Source organism: Phasianus colchicus, chromosome 1, assembly GCF_987193195.1.
Source record: "Phasianus colchicus chromosome 1, bPhaCol1.hap1.1, whole genome shotgun sequence".
NCBI lineage: Eukaryota > Metazoa > Chordata > Aves > Galliformes > Phasianidae > Phasianus > Phasianus colchicus.
In genome coordinates, this window is record NC_143436.1 from 26,449,806 (window position 1) to 26,477,742 (window position 27,937).

A 27,937-nucleotide genomic window follows, 5' to 3' on the forward strand; every position below is an offset into this window, starting at 1 on the left:
GGGGTTTTTTTTTTGTTGTTGTTTTTTATTTTGTTTTTTTTCCTGCATAGGTTGGTATGCATTATTCATCAAAGAAGCAATGAGAATCAATAGAACTGGACAGGGCGTTTCACTGAAAACATGGAGGATGTTGGTTAGGAAAAAGACACTGAAAGCTGAGATGGTGAAAAACACAGAATCAACAAATGAGGATAAGCTTTAATGATGTTCTAGATTCAGTTTCTCTTTTTATTTGTTAAGACAGCAATCCAAATAATCATCCTGGAAATTTTTAAAAGTTTTCTACAAATCCCAATAAGATCTTTTCCATACTGCACAATTTTGATTCTTTCAACTGTTTCCTTCAGAGAAGGTGGAACTGAAGTACCATCAATTTTCTTGCCCAGAAATCTATGAATGTTATTGACACAAATGTATTTCTTACCTCAATTCTGTGTGTGACATCTAAGCTTCTTATTTCCAGAGAAGTCCCTGTACAAGTTGTTTTCTCAGTCTCGTGGTAGTTCGAAACAAGAAGCAAAAATCATACAGTAGAGAATGCTTAAAATGGATGTTGTACTGAAATGTTGAACTTAAGAAGAAAGGTTGAAGAAATTAGAGTGGATTTCTTTGGACTAGGTAAATTAGGCAGAAGTACACAAATTATATGAAAGGTTAATACAGGAAAGGTTATGACAAGAGAATGGTGATTGTTCTACACATCCATTGGGAATAGAACATGGATACGTCAGCATTAGAGAAATAAGATTAAATGGGATCTTAGAAAGAAGCTTTATTTCTCTAATGACTACTGTAGCACTAGTGCCTACTGTCTCTACAGTGCCCCAAATTCCCTTCACTGGAGGTAATCAAGAGCATAGACACTCTTTCAGCTTACACTGCAGAACTACAAGTTCTCTAGAAGTTCCTTCCAGCCATATACGTTTGCTTTTCCTCGATATTTATGTGTGCATTTTGGAATTAATGTCTTGCAATATTAGTCTTCTTTACAAAAGTGATTCTGCAAAGTAATTTGCAGCAAAAGTTAGAAGATGGTATTACTTAGAAACACAATATATTTTTGTCCATTCAAAATAATGTGAGATACAACTTCAGTATTATATAATCTGTTTTCAGTAACACATACATATACTATAAAAATACTACAGTTCTAGTTTCAGATGCTATAAAAATTAATGTGAGCTTTAGAAGGATGTGAAACATGTAAAAATATCAATTTAACACCCAAAACGCATTTTCACCACAGGTCTTTGTAACAAGACTTGCATACACAATACATGGAATGATTTAAAAATCATTTTGATACATTATGAATCCCCTGTAAAAAAAATAAATAAGTGAAGACATTCTCAATTTTGGTAAATATTTATAGAGCCAAACAATATGAAGTATATGTAACAATCAAATTTCTAGTGAAAATGTGTGCAAGTAGGTTTATTTTGAAAGGAAAATTCCTACTCCCAGTGTCATACCCAATTAAATTCTCCAGGTAATGACCCCATTTGCATAGAAAGCTGAACCCACAAGTGGGAATTTTAATGGGCACACCACCTGAGTACATTAATTGAGAGTGACACTACTTGAACTAGTTTTGTGCTTACCCCACTGAAAATTCTACTCATATTATTTTTAATGTCAAGCTACAAGTCAAATTTCAAGATGATGGATTTGTTCTTTTTTAAGCATTGAATTTGAATAAAAGAAAGCTTTAATTCTGTTATGCATTGCATAGCTTTAACTAATCTGTAGTTCTGATTCTCACCACTGCTTCATTTTTTTTCAGTGATTGGAATTTAATTTTATTCATTAATTTATGAATAATTAGATAGAAAATAATGCCTTCAGCAGCTAAATTGCATTTGGATTGCTGTTTAATGTACTTTCACCAGAATATGTGTTACAGTTAAGCTGGTGCTAATAGTTTACTAAAATGTAACTGTGTAAATAAGTTTAATTATTCTTTCTGAAGAAACAAGACAGAATATAAAATTTCAGTCATGGATACCTTAATGTTTTTTATACTTAACCTTATGAAAGCATGATAGCTGCAAAGCAGATTACTGACGCACAGACAGCAGTTGTCAACAGTGGCAAAATACTTGTGCAGTGTTTCGCTCTATCCTTCAGACACTACTCATAATGACCTTGAAGTTATGGATTCTAAACCATCGCTGTTAGTCTACATTAAATATGTAATCAAGGTGTCTCCTCATCACAGAAGAAACAGACAAATGGAGCTAGATTTCCTAGGGAGAAAAGCAAACGCATGGTGCTCAGTGCATTTCCTTTTCCAAGCATGTTCTTATTAGTCTTCAGTAACTGAAAATAGCACAGAATCTAAACGCTTGTATGACACTGCAAAATCTATTAATTTTAAAATAATGTATTGGTCTTATTCTTGTGAGAAGAACTATTTTGAAGACTGTTGGTTTGCAAGACTGCAGAGTACATCTCAACTAACAGAACTTTCAGTTCCTTATTTCAGTGAGCAAAGTAGAATTCAAGTTTGTTTGAGATTTGTATGTTCAAATGTAAAACACGTGAACTACAGTAAATTAGATATATTCTAAATTTCCAAACATGCCACTTCCACAAGTCTTTGATTAGGAGTTGCACATAGTAGTGAACACAGAGAAAGGAAAGAAGTAATTTAGAATGTAATATTTTCCTACCATCGCATAAAAGTCCTTTGTCTGCTCTTCTTTGAATAATAAAGATAGTTAAAAAAATAAATAAATACACAACAGCAAAAATCACAGTGTGATTAAGTTAAAGAAACAGTTACTGTAAAAAAAAAAAAAAAGATGGTAATGTGAGAGGCATACAAACTGGAGTACAGCATATTCACTGTGTGGTCACTCTTGCAACAACTTGGAGATGAGAGAAATTGCAGAAGCCTATGCCACTGATTGAAGAGGAATTGTATAGTGCTTGGGCACCAATTACATACCACTGAGATGATATAAAGAGCTTCAATTACAGTGGAGTATTTTGTCAGTTAAAATAGCATATGCATATCAATGAAAATTAGTTAAGATACTATTAAAGGTATAAAAAGGTACTATAACATCATATTTTTATGAGTACTGAATGGTAATGTACAACAATTGCTATAATATATATACATAAAAGAGGCAACCTGGATAGTATCTAGTTTTATTAAATTATTTTCAAGAGAGATGAGCTGATATGCTAAAACCTATACAGAGCTTAAGACTAACTAATCAAACTCAACACCTGCTGTTTTGCAGAATGGTAATTAATAGAAAATTCTTGTATTCCATCTACAGTAGAAACAGGCCATCACATCAGAGGTTTGTGAAGGAGAGGAAGGCCATCCTTTTATGTCACTAGCATCAAATCACTGGTAAATAGCATAAGAGTGTGCTTATGAGAAGGCTGAATTTTGTAGAAGCAATCAACTCAACATTTGAGTTTACTGAGTACAGCGAAAAAGTTCAACATGGAAGTGGGTGCAAGGTATTATTTTTATTTATCTTTTTTCAATATACTGATACTAAAGATTGAGGTAAAGTTGAATTGCTCTTTGTAAGTGAAAACAACCGGCAGAAGGTTTAGAAGATTAAAAATAACACTGTAAGATTAATGCCTAAAGCTTTTGTTGTCACTACCAACATTAAGTCCTTCAACATGTGGTGTACACATACACACAAAGAACAAGAGACAGAGAGAAGACAACAGACATATTTCTCAAATCTTTGATTTAATTCTGGGTCTAAGAGTAAGACTTCAGATACCTATGTTTCTTGCACAAGGCTAGGCTGCTGATAAAAGCTTTTCTGCGGAAATACAGCAATATAAATGGCAATGTTCTCAAATAATATCCATCATTTATTGCAACCATTAAGATAAGAAAAAAACATAGATAAAAGCTTTTCATCCAGAGACTACACCAAAGGATTCACCATACTCAACATGCAGTTCTTAGCATGAGTACTCTAGCTGAAGTAGAATCATTCAATCCAAAAGCTTCTTTATGCTGCTGATCACGATCACTTTTCATAAAAGCCTTTGTTTTTGTGGGAGGAGCTGGGGGGAATATTAGGTGATACAGACACTGCCTAGAACACAGCAGCAAGTCTCAAGTGGAGCTACTTGTGCCATTATTTGCTAGTTTCCAGCATAGTCTCAGTACCAAGAACTTATGGTACACACCCAAGCACAGAATTTCTGTCTCATGCTACTTGTGAAAACATCTCAAAGAGGTGTATTTTTATTTTAGACATTCTGAAAACCCACGCATACACTGACACAGTAGAACATTCAATAACTTTAAAACAGATGTATGAAAATTAGTGCAAATTAGTAGTTTCTACAGTTTTAAAGTAGCACAAACCTGTTCTCATCTGCTTAAGCTACATGAAGAAATACCTGCTTAAATCACACATGAAATGGTCTACTCTATCTGAGTTTAAAAAAACTGATTTTAATTTTTTTTTTCTCAATTTAAAGCAGTGGTATTGTATATAAACCTTCAGTTTCATAGCCCACAGAGGCTATTTCATCATTATCTATTTATAGCACCGTTATGAAACAACCAATACTCAGGTTGTTTTTAGAAAACCAGATACTGTTGCAGCAGCTGTATTTAAATATGTCTCATTTTAATCAAATCTATTAATGACTGGAATTCCATTTATTAATTACACTAACACATGAATTTGGCCCCTTAATGATAAACTGTTCCACTGTTGTTCTGTATGATGGAGTGTCATGCTAGGAGCACCTGAGCTGTTACAGATCCACCTGTAATTCTGCTCACCTACACTGGCTCAACCTCTTTGTGAAAGCAACCGAAGGGCAAAGCCTTCAATAAACATTGTAACAGAAAAAACACAAGTAAAACACGAATTATTATTCACAATAAAAACTCAGTAGAATAAGATATCCCAAAGTTTCAAAATAAAGATCTTTATTTCAAAATAGTGTTTGAGAATAGCACATCCAGTTAATATAAAATACAAAAAGCAAGTTACCATTTTTTCAAATGGGCCAGTTTGCAGAGCTATATACTGAAACACTGTACAGGTTCACAAGAACTGTTATAAAACACACAGTTAAGTTCTGATGTTTTAATTTTACTTAAAACTATATTTTCACATTTGTCTCCTTCTAATTCTGCTTATTTTAAGTACACAAGGTGCTTATAAGATTGCCTATGGAGTGAAAATTACAAAACAGAACTTACTAATATAAATACAGGAAGAAAGTCCTTAAACTACACACTAATATTCTCTGCTACGAAGATACATTTTACAAAAGTGCTAATATCTCTATGACAAATAGTAGCAATTACATTTAAATGACAAACAAATCCCACGTTTTATTTTTTAAATTGTCTGTAATACTTTGATAGTTCTAATCACTGCAAGGGTAAACACAGCATTTTCAGTTCTTAGTATTTCACAAAGGAAGTGGGAAAAAAGTAATATATCTGTATATGTGTGTATGTGTACACATGTGTAGGAGTGTTTGTACACATGCATGTACATATAAATAGAGCTCTCGTATTTAGAATTTGTATTTTAACAGGAAATAAATTCTTAACAGTAAATACATTTCTTAGGATCTCATAATTTCAGTTAAGCAAAACAATATCTGAGTTCCTGTAAGTAGAAACAAGGCTTATGTAAACTGTATGAATTTTTACATAGAAAAAAGACTCCCTGGATTGACATTTACATTTTCATACTATCTTAACCTGTGGTAAAAGTAATTTTTACTAACATCCAGTATTCACTGAAAGCTTCAAATGCAAATGTGCAGTTTTCCAAACACGAAGCAGGAACTGCTCAGGCAGAGACATCCCAGCAGGACAGGAGGCAGGAAGTCCTTTTTCCCACCTCCAGAAGCACAAACAGACAAGAAACAGCCATAACTCACCCCTCTGTGATGAGGACACAAGGAAGGACAGCTAGTGTTGCTACCTAGCCCCAGAGAACATGTCCCCATCACCACCGTGTCAACCACAGGCCTCCGATGGGTGAAGCACTGTCTACACTTTTTCCAAGGTGCATCAAGTCCCAGTGCTCAACGTGATGCCCCCAATTTCCCCAGAGGCATTATGCCTTACAAAGGCAAAATGCCTCCAGGCACTGCCACTCAACCAATGCACCTCTTCCCCCTTCCCAATGTGGTTCAGACTTTTAGGAGTCATAATTGAGCCCCATGGGCCTGATTCTGAGCTCAGGGAATTTATCAATTTAACTATATGATTGCTTATTAGCCTGCCTATTACCATAATACCTTTGTGCTTCCTAACTGGAGCTACACCAATGGAAAATTCTGACATTAATGGAAATGTACTTAGTTAATGCAACACTGATCTGAATCTGGCCCAATATACAGGGGGAAATAAAACAAAACCAAAAAATATGAATCAAGAAACAGATAAGACAACTTCTGAGTAAAACTGCATCGCACCAGAATATACCACAATACTGCAGATGTTAAGGCACCTCCCAGCTTCCTGTTTTAGTTGAGGATTTGGCTATTTTACCTTCAGTGATAACTTGCAGTAGTAAGCACTACTAGTCAGTGTTCACAGGGAGAAGCCTGGGTTAATATTAGACCATTTGTTGACTTAGCTTCACATTCCTGCAATATTTAGTTTGTCACATTTACATAAACTGAATTCACTACAGTGGAAAGAGACATTAATGGTCAATTCACTTAACAGAAGTAAGGTATTGGCTACTGATGACCTTTTAACAAGTTTACTACATACAATAATCTACAAATGGGAAATCTGGAGTGTAGATAGGAAAGTTACACTATGTGAAATCAAGATGTACAGGTGGTTTGTGCAGAAAAGTTAATAGTTTACAGATGTAGAGGGGAGAAACTAGCAAATGGGAAAGAAAATGGGTACCATTATTCCCTAAATCTGGGAATGTCGTAAACCTCTTTATGTGTTGGACCAAATTCATTTCACAGTTTCAATGACAAAAACAGATATTAACTAGAAAACCTTAACGGTGTAATAGATAAAAAATTGCCAACCAAATCCCAACTTATCAAACATTTCAGATCATGTTATTCTTTTTTGAAAAGGATACACGTTTCCAAAGTATAAATTTTCTACACAGCTTCTTTTTAAGTAACAATTAAAGCATGTATAAGAATACTGTATTTGCTTTTTGCCTATGACAACAGAATTCCTTGATTAATTCAGTATTAATTTAGTCTTTATACCGTGTTAGAGGATGGTGCTATCCTCTATGGATATTTCCCACACAGTGAAGAAATAAATATTAAATTATGCAACACTATCTGTGAAACAACAAAAACTGACAGGATCATTTATGTTTTGACTCTTGAGTAAACTTTCGATCATTTCCTTTTTATAGCCGAATTTTAAAGATTTATTAGTCTGTTAGTTTGTTAGTGTAAGGATACATTTAATGTCTACATAAATTGCCAAAGTCTCTTTCTAAAAAGAAGCATTTCAAGTAATATTAGTACTGAAGTAAAATATAAGTTCTCTTTTCTGCCTTGACTGATAGCAACAAAATCCTGGTATTCTAATAGATGGCAAAACCTATATTTACTTTAGTTTGCCAAACCTTCACGTATTACCAACAGTGGAAAATATGAAAAATCTCACTCAAACCAATGAGATATTCAAAACAAAAGAAACACTGTCAATGTGATGTCGGTAGCAAAATCAACAGTAGATTACCTGTGCTAAGAATTTAACTTAGATTAAAATTATAGGTTGTTTTCAACCCCTAAAGAGACTGAAAAAAGAACTTAAGAATTCCTGTAAAGGAATGTTATGTATGGAGCCACTGGAGCATTTAAATATTAAAGTAGGTAAAGACAAGTACTTAAGGCTTTGCCCTGTAGTCTCTTCTCCGACCAAAACCTGTCACTAAATTCAAATGACAACTCTGCCCTCATATATCACCTGCAGCAGCAGGCCTATAGTTCAGTTTCAATAAAATCTTCCATCTGCAAAGCCAAAAGAAAGCTGGAATGTAGTTTGAGATTCACATACAAAACTGTACAATTTGTGTTAGAATACAGATTTGAGGATTGCTTAAAAAATATATTTATATATCGGGAATGAGCAGTGCAATACCAGTTGGTTGTGTGAAAATCTTACCTTGTCTCTCTTCAAATGTATTTAAAGAAAAGCTGTCTCCAGTTTTTAAGAGAAAAAAATAGGAAAAGGAAGTATTTCAGGATGGGAAGCAGATCCCACAGCATTCCATGCAGATCTCCAAGCAATCTGAAGATTCACAACATGCGTCCATTATGCCACAGTCCATATCACACGGGCAGTTACAGTCATCCCCCATCTCATCCCCACAGCAACAGCAGCAGGCCTCCGATGTGCAGATGCCACAGGATGCTTGTCCCAGAACAATGTTACAGAGGGTGAGAAATTCACAGAACAAGCAAGCCAGGATACAGTGAACACAGCAATCTTCACGTGTTCAGTAGAACGTCACATATTAAAGAGAAAAGGAAAAACAAAAAAACATTAATATGTCATTTGAAATGTCAGATAAGTAGTTGAAAGACAACGATTCAGAGTAGACATAATCCAGCATCATAAAGAACATGTTCCCTATCTTCAAGGTCACTTAAGCAGCCTTACATCTCCAATTGCCATCAGTTTTGGTGGAAGTTTCCTTTTCCTACACAAGCCTCTTGTCAATCCTTTTAATGTTTTACTTTGTTTCAAGAGAGTTCATAACAATAACTGAATATCAAAATGCATCTCCCACAGGTATTAGTAAGTTACCTGAAATAATTCCAGAAGTATTCTACAAACTGTCAGCAAAAAAATCTGGCAGCCAACAAACAAATTTATAGAACAGCTTCAAACAATTCATACATCAATTAGACATGACCAACACAAACCCAGCTGTAGAACCTTTTACTTTGCCTTGTCAGATGGCATGTTGTTCACATGGGCCCACCTCTTGAGCCTGTCAAAGTCCCTATGGATGGTACTCCTACCCTCCACTGTGTTGATAGCACCACACAGCTTGGTGTGATTCACAAACTTGTGGAGGACACACTCAATCCCCACTGTTCATGTCACCAACAAAAATGTTAAACAGCGCTGGTCCCAACACTGTTCCTTGAGGCACACCAGTCATCACTGGTGTCCACCTGAACATTGAGCTGTTGCTCACAACACTTCCAGTGAGACCATTCAACCAACAGTAAGCATAAAATATCCTCTCATAACAAACGTACTATTTACGAAGATTCTAAGAGGCAATGAACAACCAGTCTAGACAGAAAACCGAAACTTAAAAATACACAAAATGTTCAGCTTGAAAAATATTGCTCTTTTCTAGACTGAATTTTCATTCTTCATTTTACAGCTTGCAAGCTTTTAACTCCTTTAGTCACAAACAACTGAACATTGGGAAGGTGTTTTGGGGAAAATATCCTTTACCACCTCATTCTTTTCCTGTCCCTAAAGTTCATCACAAGTATCTGCTACAAGAAACTATTAGCAAAGACAGGATATTGAGCTATATGGACATTTATTCTAACCAAGTACAGAATCTTCTTAAAATTCATAGATTAGAGGCTGTTACTGTAATGGAAAGCTTGCAATTGGTTCCAATAGTAATATCAAGACTCCAAAACACTTAGAGTATCAAAAATGATCATGTTATTATCTTATTATCTTTACAATAGCATGCACAAATACAGAAATGCAGTTCAAAGTTCAACATCATTTAGAAAATCTTTCTCAAGAATGAAATTAACTACCTTAGCTCTTAGCTCATACTACCACCACAATGCAGACGAATTTCTCTTCATTACTACTGTCATATCCACACTTAGCTGAGGAATGCCTGTACTGCAATGTTGTCACAGTCACAATATACACAATGAACACAAACAATCAAAAGAAATGAAAAGCAAGAAGAAAGAACTCTGCCACAAAGCTCATGTTACTGTGCGGGAAGTAAAACTGGGAGGAGAACACAGGTAAGACTGATTTATTTTTAAAGAAAGTTGTTGCGTGTATTGAAAGGCTGCTTCTTCTAAGTATATGCTGTCACTAAATAAATGACCTTCACAGAAAACCCAGAAGATATGTGAAAAAAAGCTGGGGAGTATCAGTTCACTGAAGAGGACCAAAGCCATACCAATAGCAATTAATTAGCTGGTTGTCATGGAGATGGTGTTAAATTTGTTCAGGTACAATCTCCTTTCAGATTTTCTTCTAATGTGAAGGAGAAAGATAAATTAGCCAAGAGTTGTAACTAAGAAGCCTTCATATTTGAGGAACTGAGATACCTATTGTTTTGCATGTTTAAAACACAGCTGCAAGAAGCTAATATAACAAATTTTCAACTACAAATATATTTTTAAATAAAATACCTCAATAAAACTTTCTGAATATCAGTACTGAAAATAGGATGCTCAAATAAATCATGTCATCATGTCTGCTTCACATAGGGATATACAGAATTGCAGGGTGAGAAATGAACTTTTACATAAATTCTAACACAGGTATTTGTTACTTGGCAAGAGAGACAATCCATAAATTAAAACAAAAGCACATTATGGACCCAAAATATATTTTCCCTGAAATACAAAAAATCTTCACACTAAGTCAGTACTGACAAGGAGAGGCCATTCTGATTTAAATGATGATAGGTCCAAGATAACAGCAGACACAAATAACATTTTTTTGTCTTTAGTGGTATGATGCAACCTCTGTAAGTCTTTCTTTCCATTTTTTCTGTACTGACTAAAACACTGTTAGAGTATTTTTCTACTGTTTGATTTCCTTGTGTCAGGATTTTAAAACTCATCTTTACCTAACAATTTTACTTAAAGTGCACAAGCATTTATTAACATGAAGTTACGATACCTTTTGTTATCTCCTCAGTCTTCATTTGTACGGTTAAAATAAACTTTGATCTACATTTCAATGACAAAATTGAAATAATCATGCTTTTATATTCTTCATGGTATTGGCTTTTAATAGCTAACCATGTAACAATTACTAAGCACATGACAAAGCATGGTCTTACTTCGCCCTCACTAACCAGCTAAATTCAGAATCACATCTGCAATACCTTTCTTTCTGTGTAGATGACCGAAAGAATTTCTTCCACGTATGAAAACTACATCTTAGCTTCTCATCTACTGATATAATACTAGCAAGATGAATAGATATCAGACTGGTTTTTGTAACAGCAGTGATATGAGACCTTAAGGTTTCCTAAAATATTAACACGTTACAAAACTCACACATCCTTCTACAGTACCCCTATTCATACTCCGAACTGTCAGCTCCTAAGAAGAAATCATATGGTTTTAAATGCTTTCTTTGGTTGCTGTAGTGGTGTGCCACAGCCAAAGAGACATGGCCATGAAGAAGATACTACAACATACTCACTCCCAAAGAGATAATCACAGGTATATCAGTTCCACCTTGGAGACAACTAAAATATACTTCAGTACTTGCACAACCTGGTAATTCTTCCCTAGTTCCATGACCAACTATTTTAACACATTAAGACTGTACTTAACTTCCATTCTTTGACCTTACTACATAAAATCCTAACAGTTTCTGTAGATGAGTGAGAAGTGGAACACTTCATTCAAACTGCTGCTGCTGATACAGCATAGCTGCTGAACAGCTAACTTACAAGTTTTTTGAAATTTAAGTTTTCAACTAAATACTTTAAAAGACAGAGAATTTAGCCTATTTCTCGTTATATAAATCCATTAATGAAAATAAGATTTTCCTCATGACTTACAAACTAAATTGTAACAATCTCAAATTTCCTTTGCTTTTCAATTCTTCAATCTACTTTTCTCTAATTAACACTGAAGTACTGCACTACAGATGAACGCTACACAAAAATATGGATGTGGGGTGTTAAACATTGCACAGAGGTATATTTTGCACATTAAAGTAGAAAAGGATATGTCTGCCCTTGCTCTTTTATCAAATACATTTATGATTTCATCACAACACTGTATCACATTTGTTGACTAACACTCAAGCTCCAAAAGCTCTGCTGAATTGCATAAATTATGTTAGGCTTGGTCTGTCAGCTGAGAAAGTATCTCTCACTAGACCAATCCACAGTAAAGAGAAAAAAGCAGATCCACCTTCAGATATGCAAGTTCATTCAGAGTTATCCTTTCATTTTGAATTGGATGAAAGTAAGACCCAAATTAAAAGAGTCATTCCATGAGGCATTTTTATATACAGATGTAAGTAAAGCTGTTTCCTTAGTTCTTTGGCACATCTCCAAAAGTGACAGATTTGTTAGGGAACTTTAAACAATGCCAAGGCAAATAGAATCTCAACAAACTCAGTCAAGCTTTCATTGCTTAGATCACAGATGCAATTCCAGCTACTTTGTGCTGGAGCGCAAGAGCGTTTATGTTACAAATAATAGATACTTTAAACGGGATATACATATCTCAGATAATATCCAGACTAGCATATTAAAATCTGACCTTCAGCCAGCAATGTGCCCTCGTGGCCAAGAAGACCAATGGTGTTCTGGGGTGTATTACAAAAAATGTGGCCAGCAGGTCAAGGGAGGTGATCATCCCCCTTTACTCTGCCCTGGTGAGGCCACATGTGGAACACTGTGTTCAGGTCTGAGCTCACCGGTTCAAAAAAGACAGGGAACTTCTACAGCGAGTCAACTGGAGGACTATGAAGATGCTGAGGGGCCTGGAGCACCTCCTTATGAGAAGAAAGGCTGAGAGATCTGGGGCTGCTCATCCTCCAAAAGGGAACGCCGAGGGGAGATCTGACTAATGTTCATAAATATCTGAAGGGTGGGAGTCGGGCTCTTTTCAGTGGTACCCAGTGACAAACTGGAACAGAAGAAGTTCTACGAGAACACGAGGAAAAACTTATTTTCTGTGAGGATGATAGAGCACTGGAACAGGCTGCCCAGAGTGGCTGTGGAATTTGCTTCTCTGTAAATATTCAAAACCCACCTGGACACTTTCCTGTGCAACACATTGTAGGGAACCTGCTTTAGCAAGGTGTGGGTCTGGATGACCTCTTATGATCATAGAATAGTTTGGTTTGAAGGGACCTTAAGATTGTCTAGTTCCAACCCCCTGTTATAGGCAGGGACACCTCTCTCTAGAGCAGGCTGCTCAAAGCCCCATCCAGCCAGGCTCTGAATGCCTCCAGGGCACTCTGGGCAACCTGTTCAAGTGTCTCACCACCCTCACAGTAAAGAATTTCTTCCTAATATCTAGCCTAAATCTACCCTCTTCCAGTTTAAAGCCATTTCCCCTCATTTTGTCACTATCTGCCCTTACAACAAGGCTCTCCCCAGCTTTCCTGTAGGCCTCCTTCAGGAAAGCTGCTATAAGATCCCCCCAGAGCCTTCATTCCTCAGGGGAGGAATGAAGCCTGATCAGCCTGATCCCACAGGGGAGGTGCTCCAGCCCTCTGATCATCTTTGTGATCTGCCACTGGACCCACTCGAACAGCTCCTTGTCCTTCTTGAGTCAGGGGCCCCAGAACTGTATGCAGTACTCCAAATGGGGTTTCATGAGAGCAGAATAGAAGGGCAGAATCACCTCCCTCAACCTGCTGGTCACACTTCTCTTGATGCAACCAATGCAATTATTCTATGATTCTGCGAGTCTGTGAAAAATGTCTACCCACTGATACTCAAAGCTCATAGACCCCAACACTGTATCTTATCCCAGTGACAAAGTTACGTTCTATTAGGGAAAAGAAACAATATTAACAGTAAAACAACTTCAATTTTTGTAAGCGCATGTCTTCAAACATTTGCGCAAGTATGTACAACATTATTTATTTCTAAAATATTTGTGTACACGTTGCTCTAATTTACTTTAAATACTGAAACATACATTTTTTTTTATTTCAACTTCCTTATCTTCATTTTTACTAAAAGGTGCAGTTCCAGTTAAGAAACACATTTTAAGAGATTTAAGAGATCATCTAAACTGTATAAGATCTGCAGAAGTTAAACTGAAAAAAGTACAGAGAAACGCACAGTCAGGCTGATCTGTGCTGCTTTTGTAACGTTTGACATTACCCTCTCACAAACTGACCCAATATGCTTTCATTCCAGGCTGGCAGGTCGCACGCGATAAAAGGTCTCCCTGTCTGCAATGGTAAATAAGCTCACTTACAGAATGGTGACCTTGGTCAGCTTTTTACTAACTATATCCACTGAGTTCAGACAACTCAAAACAAATCTCCAGGCACTCCGCTGTCTCACAGCAAGAATCAAAAAAGGGCAAAACCACAATCAAAGATCCCTCAGTGGGGGATCGCGCCGAGCCCCTGCAGCGCCCTGAACAGAAGCCCCAGCAGGCACGGTGGGCTTCCTGCTGCCAGCACAGGCTGGGATAACCCACAGACAGGGATAACCCACTGCGAGGGATAACAGCTCTGACCAGAGCACCACAGCACTCACCTACCAACAGGAGTGAGCCATGGAGGATTACCCCCAGCCCAGGTTTGCAGGAGGTATGTGGTACCCACACTGGGATGTCAGCTTAGAGTGGTTGCATGTGTGCACGAGCAACACTGTGGCCATAATATATGCAGATTCTGTACAGCTTCTGCTACCCATCCCCTTTTAGAAAATTCACTACACCCAGTAAAACTGTGACATGAAAATAAGAAATCCAGAGAGAACAAACCAATGTTACAAATAATAGATACTTCAAACGGGATATACGTATCTCAGATAATATCCAGACTAGCATATTAAAATCTGACCTTGAGCCAGCAATGTGCCGTCGTGGCCAAGAAGACCAATGGTATTCTGGGGTGTATTACAAAAAATGTGGCCAGCAGGTCAAGGGAGGTGATCATATAGCTATCCTGGATAACAGAGCCACATTTATTTATATGGGGGACAAGAAAGTTACACATTATGATAGGTGATATTTCAGCATTTTAAAATATAAAGCTATCATCTCTCTTGATCAAGAAAATTAAAATATTGCCTGAATGGTTAAATTACATCACAACACAAATGGAAACTTTCATCAAAGCCTGTATTTTAAACTTTTAATATAGCCATAACCTCAGAAGAAAAATGATCCAGCTGGTAAACATACTATGAAACATGCAAATTTCCAATACCTAAGGCTTCCTTTGAATCTGCAACTTTCATTCCCATTGCTCATCATGGCAAATACTGAGACTAGTCAGATGCCAGCTGGACTGTGACCTTATAAAACAGATGCTGTGGAAAGACCTTTCTTCATTACAGGCCCCGTGTTCCACTTGCTCATTTAACACAATGTGTAAATCACCTGCCAAGATTTCTATGCAAACAAAATATAAACCACACTTAAAATACAGCACTTTTCAAAATGCCTTCTTAAAAATTATGATTTTGATCATATGATGTTATCTGAACACTGACTGACAACTGCCTTCTGCCACAACCTTGTCTAACAAAAATACTGTTAGAAATAGTGAAGTACTGAGGCAGAGCTCCAGATTAAATCAAGTTCCAAAAGATAACATTAGAACTTTTGGCACAAGTAAAGAGGTTAGAGAGATATTAATTAAGTAGTTGCCTAAATGCTAGTGGGATGGATTTCAAAAGTGTATATAAGAAAGAGAGAAATGAAAAGAGAGAAAAGGGAAAGAGATGAAGGAAAATAAAAGAGGAAAGGAGGGACTTTAATGGCTAGTAGATATTTCTGCAGTATTTGGCTATCTGTGATACCAATCCAGAGACAGAACAGTATACAGAAAAAACTACTGCATCTGAGAGACAAAAAATCCTATTCAAAATCATACGCCCAAAAGGAAAGGGAAGTTGACTGAAAACTATATCAGTTTATATAAAGTTATATAAACCAAAACAAGATCCACTACTTCAAATAGAGGTCTATTATCCTGCTAAGACAACTTCTCACTACTTTCTTTGTATATGCACATATTGGCTCTTAAGACTGCAGCTGTAAGACTGTTTGTTGGATTTGTTTTGTTTTCAGTTAAGACTTCAGTTTCACATTGGATATTCTAATTAATGTAGACAGCAACACAAGTCAAATAGCGCCCATCACTTCCAAATCTAAAGCAGATGATGAAGTTGATACTAAATTGAAGAAAAACTGTTACATTCAAATGCACCCTGAAGTGTTGAATTTTCAACTTCTGATTTTAAGGAAAAAAAACCACGTTGGGTGAGATTGCTTGCGGAATCTCTAATGCAGGATACAGAGGATATACAATCCAGAAGATTTTTCTTTATTTGTCTCTCTCCTGCAACCAGGCTTCTCTCATTTCCTATAACTTATCTTTACAAAAAAAAAACCCAGAACTTGGGAAGAAGATGCTTTCTCCTGCCTTCCTGGTTTAGATGGCTTGGGAAGAAATGTATATATAGCAATCAGGTTCATAATCTGCTCATCCTAGTTTAAAAAGCTGCCTTTCCAGATGAGCATAGTAACTGTGTATGACCTCGACCCTGACAATGAGGAGTGTCACCCTAAACTCAGATTCTGACAAGCTGTTACAGCTGTGGTAACTGTCCTAAGAAATGTAGTGACCTGTGGACTTGTGTGGTCACAGCAACCTGACCACACGCAAGAGTATGTCATTATTACTTACCTTTCATCATTCTGATACGTGTGTGTACTCAGTTATTAACGCTCTCTTCATTTCCTAACACCTAGATTTATCATACAACTGCCTCACTGCTGTCTCCTTTAGACTTCTTTCCCTCTTTAAGTTGTTTTGGGCAGAAAAGAGATTGCTCTCCCCTTTTCTACAGATAAACATAGGCTTCTAAATACAGCAGCTGACTTTTTCTAAACTCCTTTTTGATTGTTTTTTCAGTTTTCCAAGGTTTCTCTGTGCTATGCATAATAGCTGCAAGAGTGCCAATGCACTTTGCCAGTGGTCTGCAGAACACAGCATTGGAAGAACTGCAACACCTCCAACACAGATCACTTTAAATATTATTAATGCTTCTTTGAATTAAAAACAAACAAACAAACAACTTTTATTCCCAACATGCAGCATAATCTATCCAGTCCCTTTGAAAAATTGCTAGAACTGAAAGTGTTCAGAAATGTGGGTTTTTTTTTGAGAGAGAAACTCCTTCTGTTTCATAATTCCTTTCCTGTGGGGTTTGGGTGGTTTTGTTTTGTTTTGTTTTTTTTTTTGCTAGTGTAAGTCACCCTAACCCTATATAATTACAACTCTATATAACTACGACACTATTTCTTCAGGGATGATATGGACTAATAATAGATGCAGAGGAAGAGCAGAGCTACTGAGCACACTTACATCCTCTTAAGCCTCACTGTGTGTGAAAGTGTTTCTAAACAGCATATCCTGGTGTGATGACTTGACTCCGTAGATGATGTCCTCATTTAAAAAGACAGAATTAAGCTTCTGTACATTACTACCAAATTGTCTTTCACATTTTAAGCACTTCCAATACAACTTCAATTCCTAAAACTCACGAGATCTAATGTTCATTACAAGTGGAGCTTGAAGATGGAACAATTAATAAGTTGTTAACTATGATAGGGGGATTTTGGTGGGGAGTAGCAATCCATACTGAATTTTAATCTGGCCACTTTTATTTACTTAACAAAACCAGTTATCTTCCTGATTGCCAATAGTGCAGAGGATTCAAGATATCTTCTGGGGCAGGGTAGATGAAGTAAAAGCACAAGGAATGTGTTTCAAAGAAAAAATGGGTAAAGTGAAGCAAAGCAGAGTGCAGAGGAGCAGAGTGATGTGAAGCAAAGAGAAGAATAAATATAAATTAAATCTATACATTCCAAAGTCAAACAAGGAATCACATTTTTTAATTAAAGTGAATTAGAACATACATGTTTACTTGTACTTCCTTCAACCAAAACTGTCTTAGATACACTGGTAAGTTGATATGGCTAAGTTAACTTCAGATGACATTATTAATATAATTTATTTCGCATAAGATTGCACACAAGATCACACAAAGGCTGTAATGCTATACTGTACAGATGTGCATAAGCACATCCACTTTCAAGTAAAAGCAAATCCAGCAGCTCTTCAACACTTCACTTGGCTTGTGAAGTTAGTATGGCACAAGTTAAAGAAAAGTAAAGCTGATAAGAAAAATACAGAAGCTTTCAAATTGTTTCCTATCCTTTGCATCTTTCTGTAAATCTTTTCAGTAGTTTCTACAGATCCATGTCACTGGATCAGAAAGCAGAGCTGCTCACAAAAATAACACTACCCACAAAAGATTCAGAATGAATAAGTTGTAGAAGTTATGTTTCAATTAACTGACCAGCCTGAAAGAGTGAGTTTGCAATCCCCATTTACAGAACTTGTTAATGCACTCTTCCAGTACTGTATTGTTATATGAACTCATCTAGCATATGTATTACTGTTTTAAATGCAATAAAGTTCTTTTGAACAAATAACCTAATTATATCTTTTTGTACATACAGATTATAGTAGAGATTTCCAGAAGAATTCATAAGGAGTTAACACTTCTTAAATTCATAAGCATTTTTTTTTATATTATGGATAAATTATTTTTCTTAACATTATGATTTGTTCTTTGTATTATTTTTTGAATGCCAAGTGACCACTGCCAGAGTCCCTGATTGAGACTATTACTCAGAGCCTACAGTTCCTCCACACAGCCTCACAGGGTAAATTACTGAAAAACTGAAGAAACTGTCAGAAGGCTTGCATATGTGCACTGTGTAGACACAAATTTAAAACGTCTGCACAGAACTGAAAAGCAAAATACAATTTTTTTTTTCAACAACTATTCCCCTTTTGGCATATCTGTGTACTCTGGATACACCTTAACCATAGACAAGCACAACAGAACTAATGTTTCACTCGTGTTGATGAACAGAAAACTTAGAGCAACAGACATTCTTAAGGTGCACCAAGCTACTCAGAACACATGTCCATCTTACAACAAAGAAAATTAAAACATTACAAGATTATATGTATAATTCTGAATATAATCAATCCTAGCTACTACATAAGTCAAAAAACTGAATGTTATAGTAAGGATTACTCTGCATTTCCATAAATTCTGTATATTGCATGAAGGAACAATGTACATAAAAAATACCATGCTGGAGGGTGAACCAATTTTCACAACATAGAAGGAGACAACAGGAATATATTAAGTACAGAATTATGATTTGGGAAAGAAATTTTAAAGGACTGGAAACCAACTGAATATTAGGCTCTTGAAGATATATATGAAAATAGGCTACAGCAAGGAGGACCAGCCCATGGCACAGTACAAGTGAAGCTCTACTTGATATTATTACATAGATTCACTCAGTAGGTTTGATTGAAGTAGTGGAAGCCAAGAGAAGTCACTCCACTGAAATCAGTGGGATTCACTCAGGCCAGTACATACAGTCCTTCTGATCCCTTTTGCTTTCATCCAGGCTATGAATCCTCCCCATTTCACTGAACAGTACAGTCTCCCATTTCTCTGAAAATCTGTGTCTTTACTCACCTCTCACTTTTTTTTTTTTTTTTTTTTAAACTAGTAACATCTATGCATCCTGCCTGCACTCTAAAAGCCTGTCTCAAACAAATAAAATTTATATAGCTTCTGTACCCTTGTCGTAATGGGCAGAAGCAAAGCCCCCTGAGTATATCAGTGCTAATGGGACAGCAATGAATTGAGGAAAGGCTCACGAAGACTGGGACCATTAGAGTAATTGCAAGCAGTGAAAACACACACACAGCTAAAATGTAAAGCAAAATTATTTACTTTTGCTTATTTAAGCTGTACACTGGGAGTATGAAGCTTCTTCATGCAAATTATTTACAACATAAGGCACATTCATTATCAAAATACAGGTCTAAATTTTATTTAGTGTTCAAACCTCACAGGTAGTCAGAATATCTACTAACACAACATTCTCAAAAGCAAATTCTACTCTTGTGGAGCCTGCCATTAATGCAATTAAGTATTTACTGTGTTTTCAACTACTGCTTTAACTTTTTCCTGATTTAATTGTGATGTTGTCGACAGGAGTTTCTGTCAGTTCATGATACTAAATACAAAGAAGAAAACATCACCAGACTATGTTGGCAAAATATTTGAAAGCAACAAATCTCCCATTGCTTCAATTTCCTTCAAATACTTAATAGTTTCCTTTGGGGAAGTAACTTGCTTTTTATCATAATGATTTCTATTTGCTTCTGGAGCATGAGTCATGCTCTTCAATTATTTTCAGTTGATTGTGTAATTATTAGTGAGAATAGGGTTTGGCTAGTCTTCATTTCATTTGTTTTTTTAATAAGAATTTCTGCTTACCTTCAGGTGAAGGCTTTTGAGAAAACGCAGAGCTTATTTTACTCTTCTTGCTGCCATTGCTGTTGACAGACAAGGTGGACTGAATTTTCCTGTGCATTTTTTCTGAAACAGGAGATGAAAGTTTTCTGTTGTCTGCAGATACATGCTTGACCCCGTTGTGCATTCCACTTCCATTACTCAAGCCCGCGTGGCCATTTTGCACTTTGCTGCTTTCTTCCTCACCCCTTTCCAGTGCTGAAGTATTTGGCTGAGGCAAACGTTGAGGTTGTGCTTAAAATGAAAAAGAAAGAAAGTGTTAATTAAAACTGTAAATTGAACACTGAATACTTTAGGCTAGACTGGGCAAAAATTAACATCCCCAGACAAAACAAGATTAACAATAATTATAATTAAACATTTATAAAGTGCCTCATTCACGTCTAGATGAGGCCTAGAATCCCTGTTCAGCACTGCACTTGTTTGTGGTTCTCTGTGAATTGGGCAGAGAGAACAAGGCAAGCGATGGGAAGAAGGAAAAAGCCCAGAGCGGGATTAAAAAAGAATGAAAACTGAGGTAAACTTGAGTTAAAGGGAGCCCAATGAAGAATTAGGGAAACAGAAATGAAAAGGAAAAAAAAAAAATGTATGGAAGAGAAGGTAGAGTCTGCAGTAACAGAAGTGAAACTGCTGGCTGGGCAACCAGCCAGTCTAGAAAATAACCCGAGTGACAAGGGAAGGCCACCTCAAAAGACAGCCACCAGAGATCGGTATATTAGATATGAATAAGAATATTCAAGTAATTAATACCAGTTAGAAACTAAGCTCGTGGATTGCTGGAAAAAAGAAAAACATTCAAAATCGTCAGGCAGTGGGGGGAACACAGCACAAAGCCATGGCAGGCTAGAGTCCCCCCATTGTATTTCACAATCACAAAGTTACAAATGGCCATAATGGACATATTAGGGTTTTAATGACAGCAAAATGAAATGGTCAGACAAAAATATACAAAAGCTGTCAAGGCACAAGGCAGGAATCTGCAACGTTCTGGTTAGGACTCCAAGAGAATGTCCTCATTCTAATGAGATGTCATGAAACTTGATCGTTCCTCTCCTTGTTAAGCTACAGTATCATAAAGCAGTCCATTTTTAATAACATGGGAAATACTTCATGTATTTAAAGTCCATATATCTAAGAAAAAGAGAAGATAAGTTTTTAATGTGAATCTTTATAATAAAAACACTAGTTTCCAATTAAGGATTTTTATTTAAAAAAGCCAATTTGCTTCTGAAACTAATTACGCTATACAGATAGTAACACAACAAGATTTCATAATCAAAAAGTATCAGCCCAATCACCTCTCCTAATCAAAATACTACTTTATCATGCTTGGACATAAAGAGGTTTTCAAGCAGGCCTATCTTCAACCATTTTCAGATTTTATGCAGAAGAAAAAGCCCATATTCTACCGAACGCAGCAAGATTAAACAGAATCAACAGTAAAGGAAAACTGCTCAGAACTGTAGTTCATTTTCTTTTCAAATGATTCACATGCATTTTCTGATGATTTCACAGCATAGCTTTGTTTGTAGATTACGTATAAGATAAAAATGTGTAAATACTTATAGCTAACTTCCTTTAAAAGAAATAGCTTCATTGATCAGATTGATATGACTAAACTTGGACATATACTACAAGGACATGCACAGCAACAAAGTCTCTAAAAGAACTCTCAGTTCTGAACTGGCCTAATGAAGTCTCAAGGACTTTTATCAGTGACATCGATACCATCGTCAGATTGCTTCCTCAAATGATTACCAACTTACCAGATTAAACTTTAGACAAGTCTTAATTTAAGTCTTGGTCACACTCTTGGGCAAACAGAGATATTTTTTAGATAGTTTAAATTTTGAGGAAAAAAAAAGAACTGGTTGATTTTTTACTTTCCATTGGATATTTTTGTTGGATATTTTTAGCTACAACATGTCCAATTTTAAGAAGACAATCCACACTGACAACCTCAGACTAGGTCAAGGCAACCCTAACAGTACTCTTACTTTACAGAAGTGAGAATTGTATGTTACAGGAAAGAAAGGAAGTGCTGGGATAGACATGTCTGTTGTTAGTTTCCCCAAAGATGTAGCGGGACAAAAATGACTCCCTTCCAATACCAGCAGTAACTGCTTCAGAGCTAAGTTCAAAGCTATCAAGGACACTTGAACTAACTTGTCCCAAAATGTTTTCAATGGCAATATTGAAGCAGCTGTTCCTTTCACTGAAAATATCTTTGCATTATTGCGTAGAATCATAGAATCGTTATGGTTGGAAAAGACCTCTAAGATCATTTAGTCCAATCACCAACCCATCACCACCATGCCCACTAACCACGTCCCTAAGTACTACATCCACACATTTCCTGAATACCCCCCAGGGACTTTTCAACTCTGCACACATGTTCTGTTAACGCTTCCAGACTATCGTTAGAGTTCCAAAACAACTGTGAAACAGGAGTAGATTCATTACAAGTATAATACAAGGAATCCTTTGTGTAGGATTTTCCATGTATGCACAAAAAAAAGCTATTCCTTCCATTAAAAAAAAAATCTTAGCATAGACCTAACTTCAGTCAATAATGAAATCAATAGCAGGATCGGGAATCAAAATTAATACTCTCTGAAGTTTAGTGTTCATGCTCATAACTCCTCATAGCTTTATTCTTACTATCCCATTCAAATGTAAATGTTATTAAGGAAAAGCGTTTTTCATGTTCCATCCAAAGATACTTTCTTCATACTGCACTTCCTGTGATTCTCAGCTGCGGAGTGGTACTGATAGCCCAAACGTAATACAGAGAGGTTACCCATACAAGCAACAGACGATACTAAAAATTCTGTATGCCTGGACATGCAAACATGCAAGTTTCTAAAACTGACAGTTATGACCTTTTCCATGCCGGCTGAATTGGTGGCTGCAGTTTGCAACTGTTTGTGTATCTCTGGTACTCTATTATAATGCAATAACTTAATAAATTATCCCAAATTCAATCTACAAAATTATCAGATTTTCTATCAAATTGTGGGTGAATAGGAATCTAAGAAGTTAGTTGGCTTTGCTTTCATTACTACTTTTACTAAGGTGAGCAGGTTGTGGGTTTTTTTTGTTGTTTCTGGGTTTTTTGGGGGGAGGAGAAGGGGGAGCTGTGCTTTTTTATTTTTTATTTTTTGATAATCCTGTTCCCGAAGTACCCTTACTTCTGTCTTTTTCCATTACCATAGAACTTTTTAGCTGACTGACTTTACAGTATTCACATGTGATACGCAGGTCAAGTCAGAACGGAACAAAATCCCAAATGAATTAGTTATCTTAATTTAAATTTATTTTAACTTTATTGATAATTTTGCATTAGGGAGACTTGAATCTTATGGTTAAAACACACTTGAAAGCAATTAGGAACCATATGACCGCATTCTAGCATAAAGAACAAAAGCAACTGACAGTTCCAAGATTAAGCCACAACCACTCCGTTTAAAACAGAAATATTTTTACCTTATTTTTTAAAGGTTGTGTCTATCTTAAAAAAAAGAAGTGTAATATGGGGAACGACACAATGCTTCTTAAAACACAGTGATACCCAGGGACTCTCACTCTCTCTTTAATGATCCACTGCTCTCATTCAGCTGTCTTTCTTTTTTCAAATCTTTACATATGTGACAGCTCTCAAAAGTAGACCATAGACCATCTGGCATTTTCAGAGGTGTAACTTGTGCAAATTCAGCTCTACTGGGAACACAATGCTATCTTCTGCCTGCGTTATAAAAGATACAATAGAATGTAGAACTTATGAGTTGTTTTGAATTATTCATTTTTTGCCTGTATATTCAAGAAATTTTACAAACTCTGCATTTTGTACTACATAATCACATGCGTTAAAGGTACAAAGAAACTTTTTGACACCTCTTTTCTACAGAAAGATGGCATTTTGTTTGATATGTGAACATTCAGTGCCTGTTATATCATTCTAAACAGGCCGTGTGCTGCTACAAAAGATCCCATTTTACACTCTATGTATGAGCAAAAATTTTATTCTTGATAGTCAGTAACAGCAATACACATCGAAATTTCAAATATGAGTTGGATGAATGTTCAGCATCTTCAAATCAGGATGGCATTGGTCACTTAGTATATGTTGAAGACTTTTTTTTAATTCCTTACACAACACAGAAATACTGTCTGTTTAAGCATCCACAATGAGTAGTTTCAAATGTACTAAAAAATACTGTGCTTTTTAGGTTAATATGTTTTTAATCTTTAGCAAAACCAGTACATTTAAATCAATATTTCATACAGTACTAACACCAGTGGATTTTCAATAAGAATGATAAATACTGGATTAATGATTCAATACACTGAATCTTTTTTGATAGAAAACTAGCAGATAATGTAGCTAGTAATAACTATACATGAATCTGCTGCCTGTGGAAAAGCAATAAAAAGGCAATATATTGCTATAGCATATAATCTATTAGCGTGTTTCACTGCTTTCTTGTCACTGCAAACTGGGCCTTAACACAGTCACTTCTGCTCTTATTTAATTGTGTGGTTACTATCTGGTGAATATTCACATACTAAACATTTGCTGTGATTCTGATGGTTTTGGATGAAGTAAATATGCACATTCTGACTGTATAATCCTAAAATGGATACGTATGCCCACTGACAGTATGTTGTTTAAACCTCCACAAAATAACAGCTACTCATATGAGAAAAATCCTGACGTATGCATTTAACAGAAAAATGTATGTAAACACAGGGAAATGCTCATCAAAAAGAGGACAGTTTAAGCTATCATTAGGGATTTTAGATGAAAAAAAAAACCAAACATGCACAGAATACAGGCTCCTCAGAGTCAAAGTGAATCAAAAGAAAGCATCAGGAGGGAGAGAAAAATTGAGACAGCTAATTAGTAGCCTAATCACATCAAAAGCAATTCCAAGGCAGCTGATACAGATGCCCGTGGAGTTTATAGGCTGGCCAGTGCCACCGATGGAAAAAGTACTCTCCAGTTACAGCCTGGTCATCTGACCACACACCCAGAGAGTTAAGAGCACTTATTTTCTTCATTTATTACAGATCAGTTCACAACATCAGATCAGGTCAGAAAGGCAATATTTTTCCAGGTGGACTAGAGTGGAAAAAAATGTACAACTGCTGGGTGTAAAAAAATATAACCTTTGGCATTTTCAAATATTGGGAAAATACAAAATAGGATTTCAGTTCAGAATATCCTTCGCATTTCTCTGCCTCCCCCAAAAAGTTGCAGTTGCATCTGCAATAAGCAGATGAACTCTTTTAGGAAACAGAGAGGTCCTGCTTTGGTCTGTTAATGCTGAAAGCCAAGATCTGCATGCTAATTTGAGCTTGGGAAATTGTTTGATCTCAGTGGTAGCTGCTCCTGCTCGCTCCGCATGGATCACACTGAAGAGACCACATGCGAGGAAGGTAAGAATCAGGCCTCTGTTCCTTATCAGTACTGCTTCATAACACAAACCCAAGCTTGAGGGGAAAAATAAAGCACATGACAGATAGACATGAATTGTACAGTAAAACCAGGAGCTGCCTGTATTCTAGAGTAAAATTAAGGTAATTCCACATTGCTTCTGGAAAAGACATAAATTCCTGAAATATAAAAGGCAACATCTCAAACTGACTAGAAAAATCTCACCTTTTCAAAAATATTACAAATTATATGTATGCATTTATATGCTCAATAAGCATAAAATTTCAGTGAAACTGGGAGAACTCGGTCTCTCTCCCTCCCCACATTTAAACTAAAATCCTGACTAGTCTCTATGTGGATCTTCAAACTACATCAATAGTTTCCTCTGCCTAGCTATCCAGAATATTAACATTCAGATTACAAGATGTGCCTCTGAGTCAACGTGTGAAGTGGCTTTTGTCAGCAATTATTTTTGAATATTTTCTAGGACATAAATGGCATATACTGCAGCTTCCATATCATAGAAAGCATACATTAACTAAATAACAAGGTACCATCAAGGTACAACCTATCTTTTAAAATCAATTTTTCACACTGAATTTTTTATACCATGCTGACTTTACAAGGAAAACAAAGTTCAACTAACGGCATCAACCACTTTTTTAGAACTGTATCTTGTAAGACACGAGGACATCTTCAAAATGAATACAATACATTATTATGAAACAGGATGCCCTTTGTAATGAAAATACTGCAGTAAAATTGCTGCTATGAGTTTTGTAAGACCCACACTGAGAATACTTTGTTAAAATATGCCCGAGAACATCCAGGGAGCGCCAGGTAAAACAGAAATGGGGCTGGAGGGGGACAAAGGGAAAAGGCTGTCAGCTCTCAATCTGAGAAGGGCCAACGAGAATGGCATGTGTGCATGTGTGTTTATGGGTTGAGAAGGTGACACATGTGCACAAGAAGGTGCCAAAGTACTCTTCAATCTGTGCAAAGACACCTGCAGTGCCTTCCTCTGGAAGCACCGCGGGATCTCGCACATTGTTTGAAGAGTTGCAGAAATTGTTTAAAGACGTCTTTGACATACTCCAAAAGAAGCAGTTACCACAGGGAAGCATGAAAAGGGCCAGTAGCCAGAGGTTTACAAAGTTGATAGGCAACTGAACACGTGGAGTGAATTCCTGTATTTACAAATCCTCTTCCCTGAAGTGTTTTCTCAAAATGAAGAAATGCCTGCTGATTTTTTTAATGACAGCAACATCAAATTTTCATCATTGCTAGATTGAGTAAAGCCTTCACATTTTTTTAATTACCTGTCATCTAGCAGCTATCTCAAAACTCCAAACATCCTTTTGTCTTCTAATTACCATTAGGTTATCAGCAAACTCTGCTTCTTTATCATACACAAACCTTGCCACCATTCACAGTGTTTCTTGGTGAGACTGAAAATATTGGCATCTATGATAAACTGTGTAGATGACAAAAAAATTCTTTCTAGAACGTAACACAGAAATAAAAACGATTGACATAATGCAGTGATTGTTATACTACATCTACATAAAGTGGGATGCAGCTCTCTCTGCAGAATCATGAGAACAAACAGCTGTAGTTTGCCATAAAAAATCCACGAGAACCCAAACACAAAACAGGCTATTGAGATAACAAGCACTCAGATTTCTGGGAAATAGATTTCTATATAAAGCTGTGTTCAAAAGTAGGAAATTTTACTCCAAGCTTTCCCCTAAAAACAATTACCTACCCATTTTCTACCTCATACGTTCTGCTAGGGAACTGGAAAAGAACTGTAGTGTATTTGCTCTTATGTTCCACCGCATTCCAACTACTTACAGCAGTGGCAGTCAAGGCACAGACATGTGCAAAACCAGATTAATTTACAGTCATCATTCCAGCATTCTGTGTGCATACTGATGGTGGTTTACATATTCACTGATGACTTCTGAAGGTGATTTTTTTTTCTATTTAGGTAAAATGCTTAGGTATTTCTTCCTATGTTTTCCACACAGCTTACTTATTTGGAGGCACTATGATTCACTTTATTTTTTTGTTGTTCTTGTTAAATGTTGTTTTTTAAGGAACGGTGACTTATAGAAACTAGATGTGAAAACAAAATGATACACTAAATAAGAATCAGAGA

General features: G+C 36.3%; 1 protein-coding gene across 4 annotated transcripts in view; it reads right to left on the minus strand.

Moving 5' to 3' along the window:
* Window positions 1-4,908: 4,908 nt before the first annotated feature.
* Window positions 4,909-27,937, minus strand: part of MDFIC (MyoD family inhibitor domain containing) — a 49,376-nt gene continuing 26,347 nt past the window's right edge. For all 4 annotated transcript variants that reach the window (XM_031615515.2, XM_090137358.1, XM_090137362.1 and 1 more), the window contains 2 exons: window positions 20,304-20,573; window positions 4,909-8,452 (listed from right to left, as the gene is read on the minus strand). In XM_031615515.2, coding sequence (XP_031471375.2) covers window positions 8,205-8,452; window positions 20,304-20,573 — 518 coding nt within the window. In that variant the 3' untranslated portion in view covers window positions 4,909-8,204. The remainder of the gene's footprint in view (window positions 8,453-20,303; window positions 20,574-27,937) is intronic.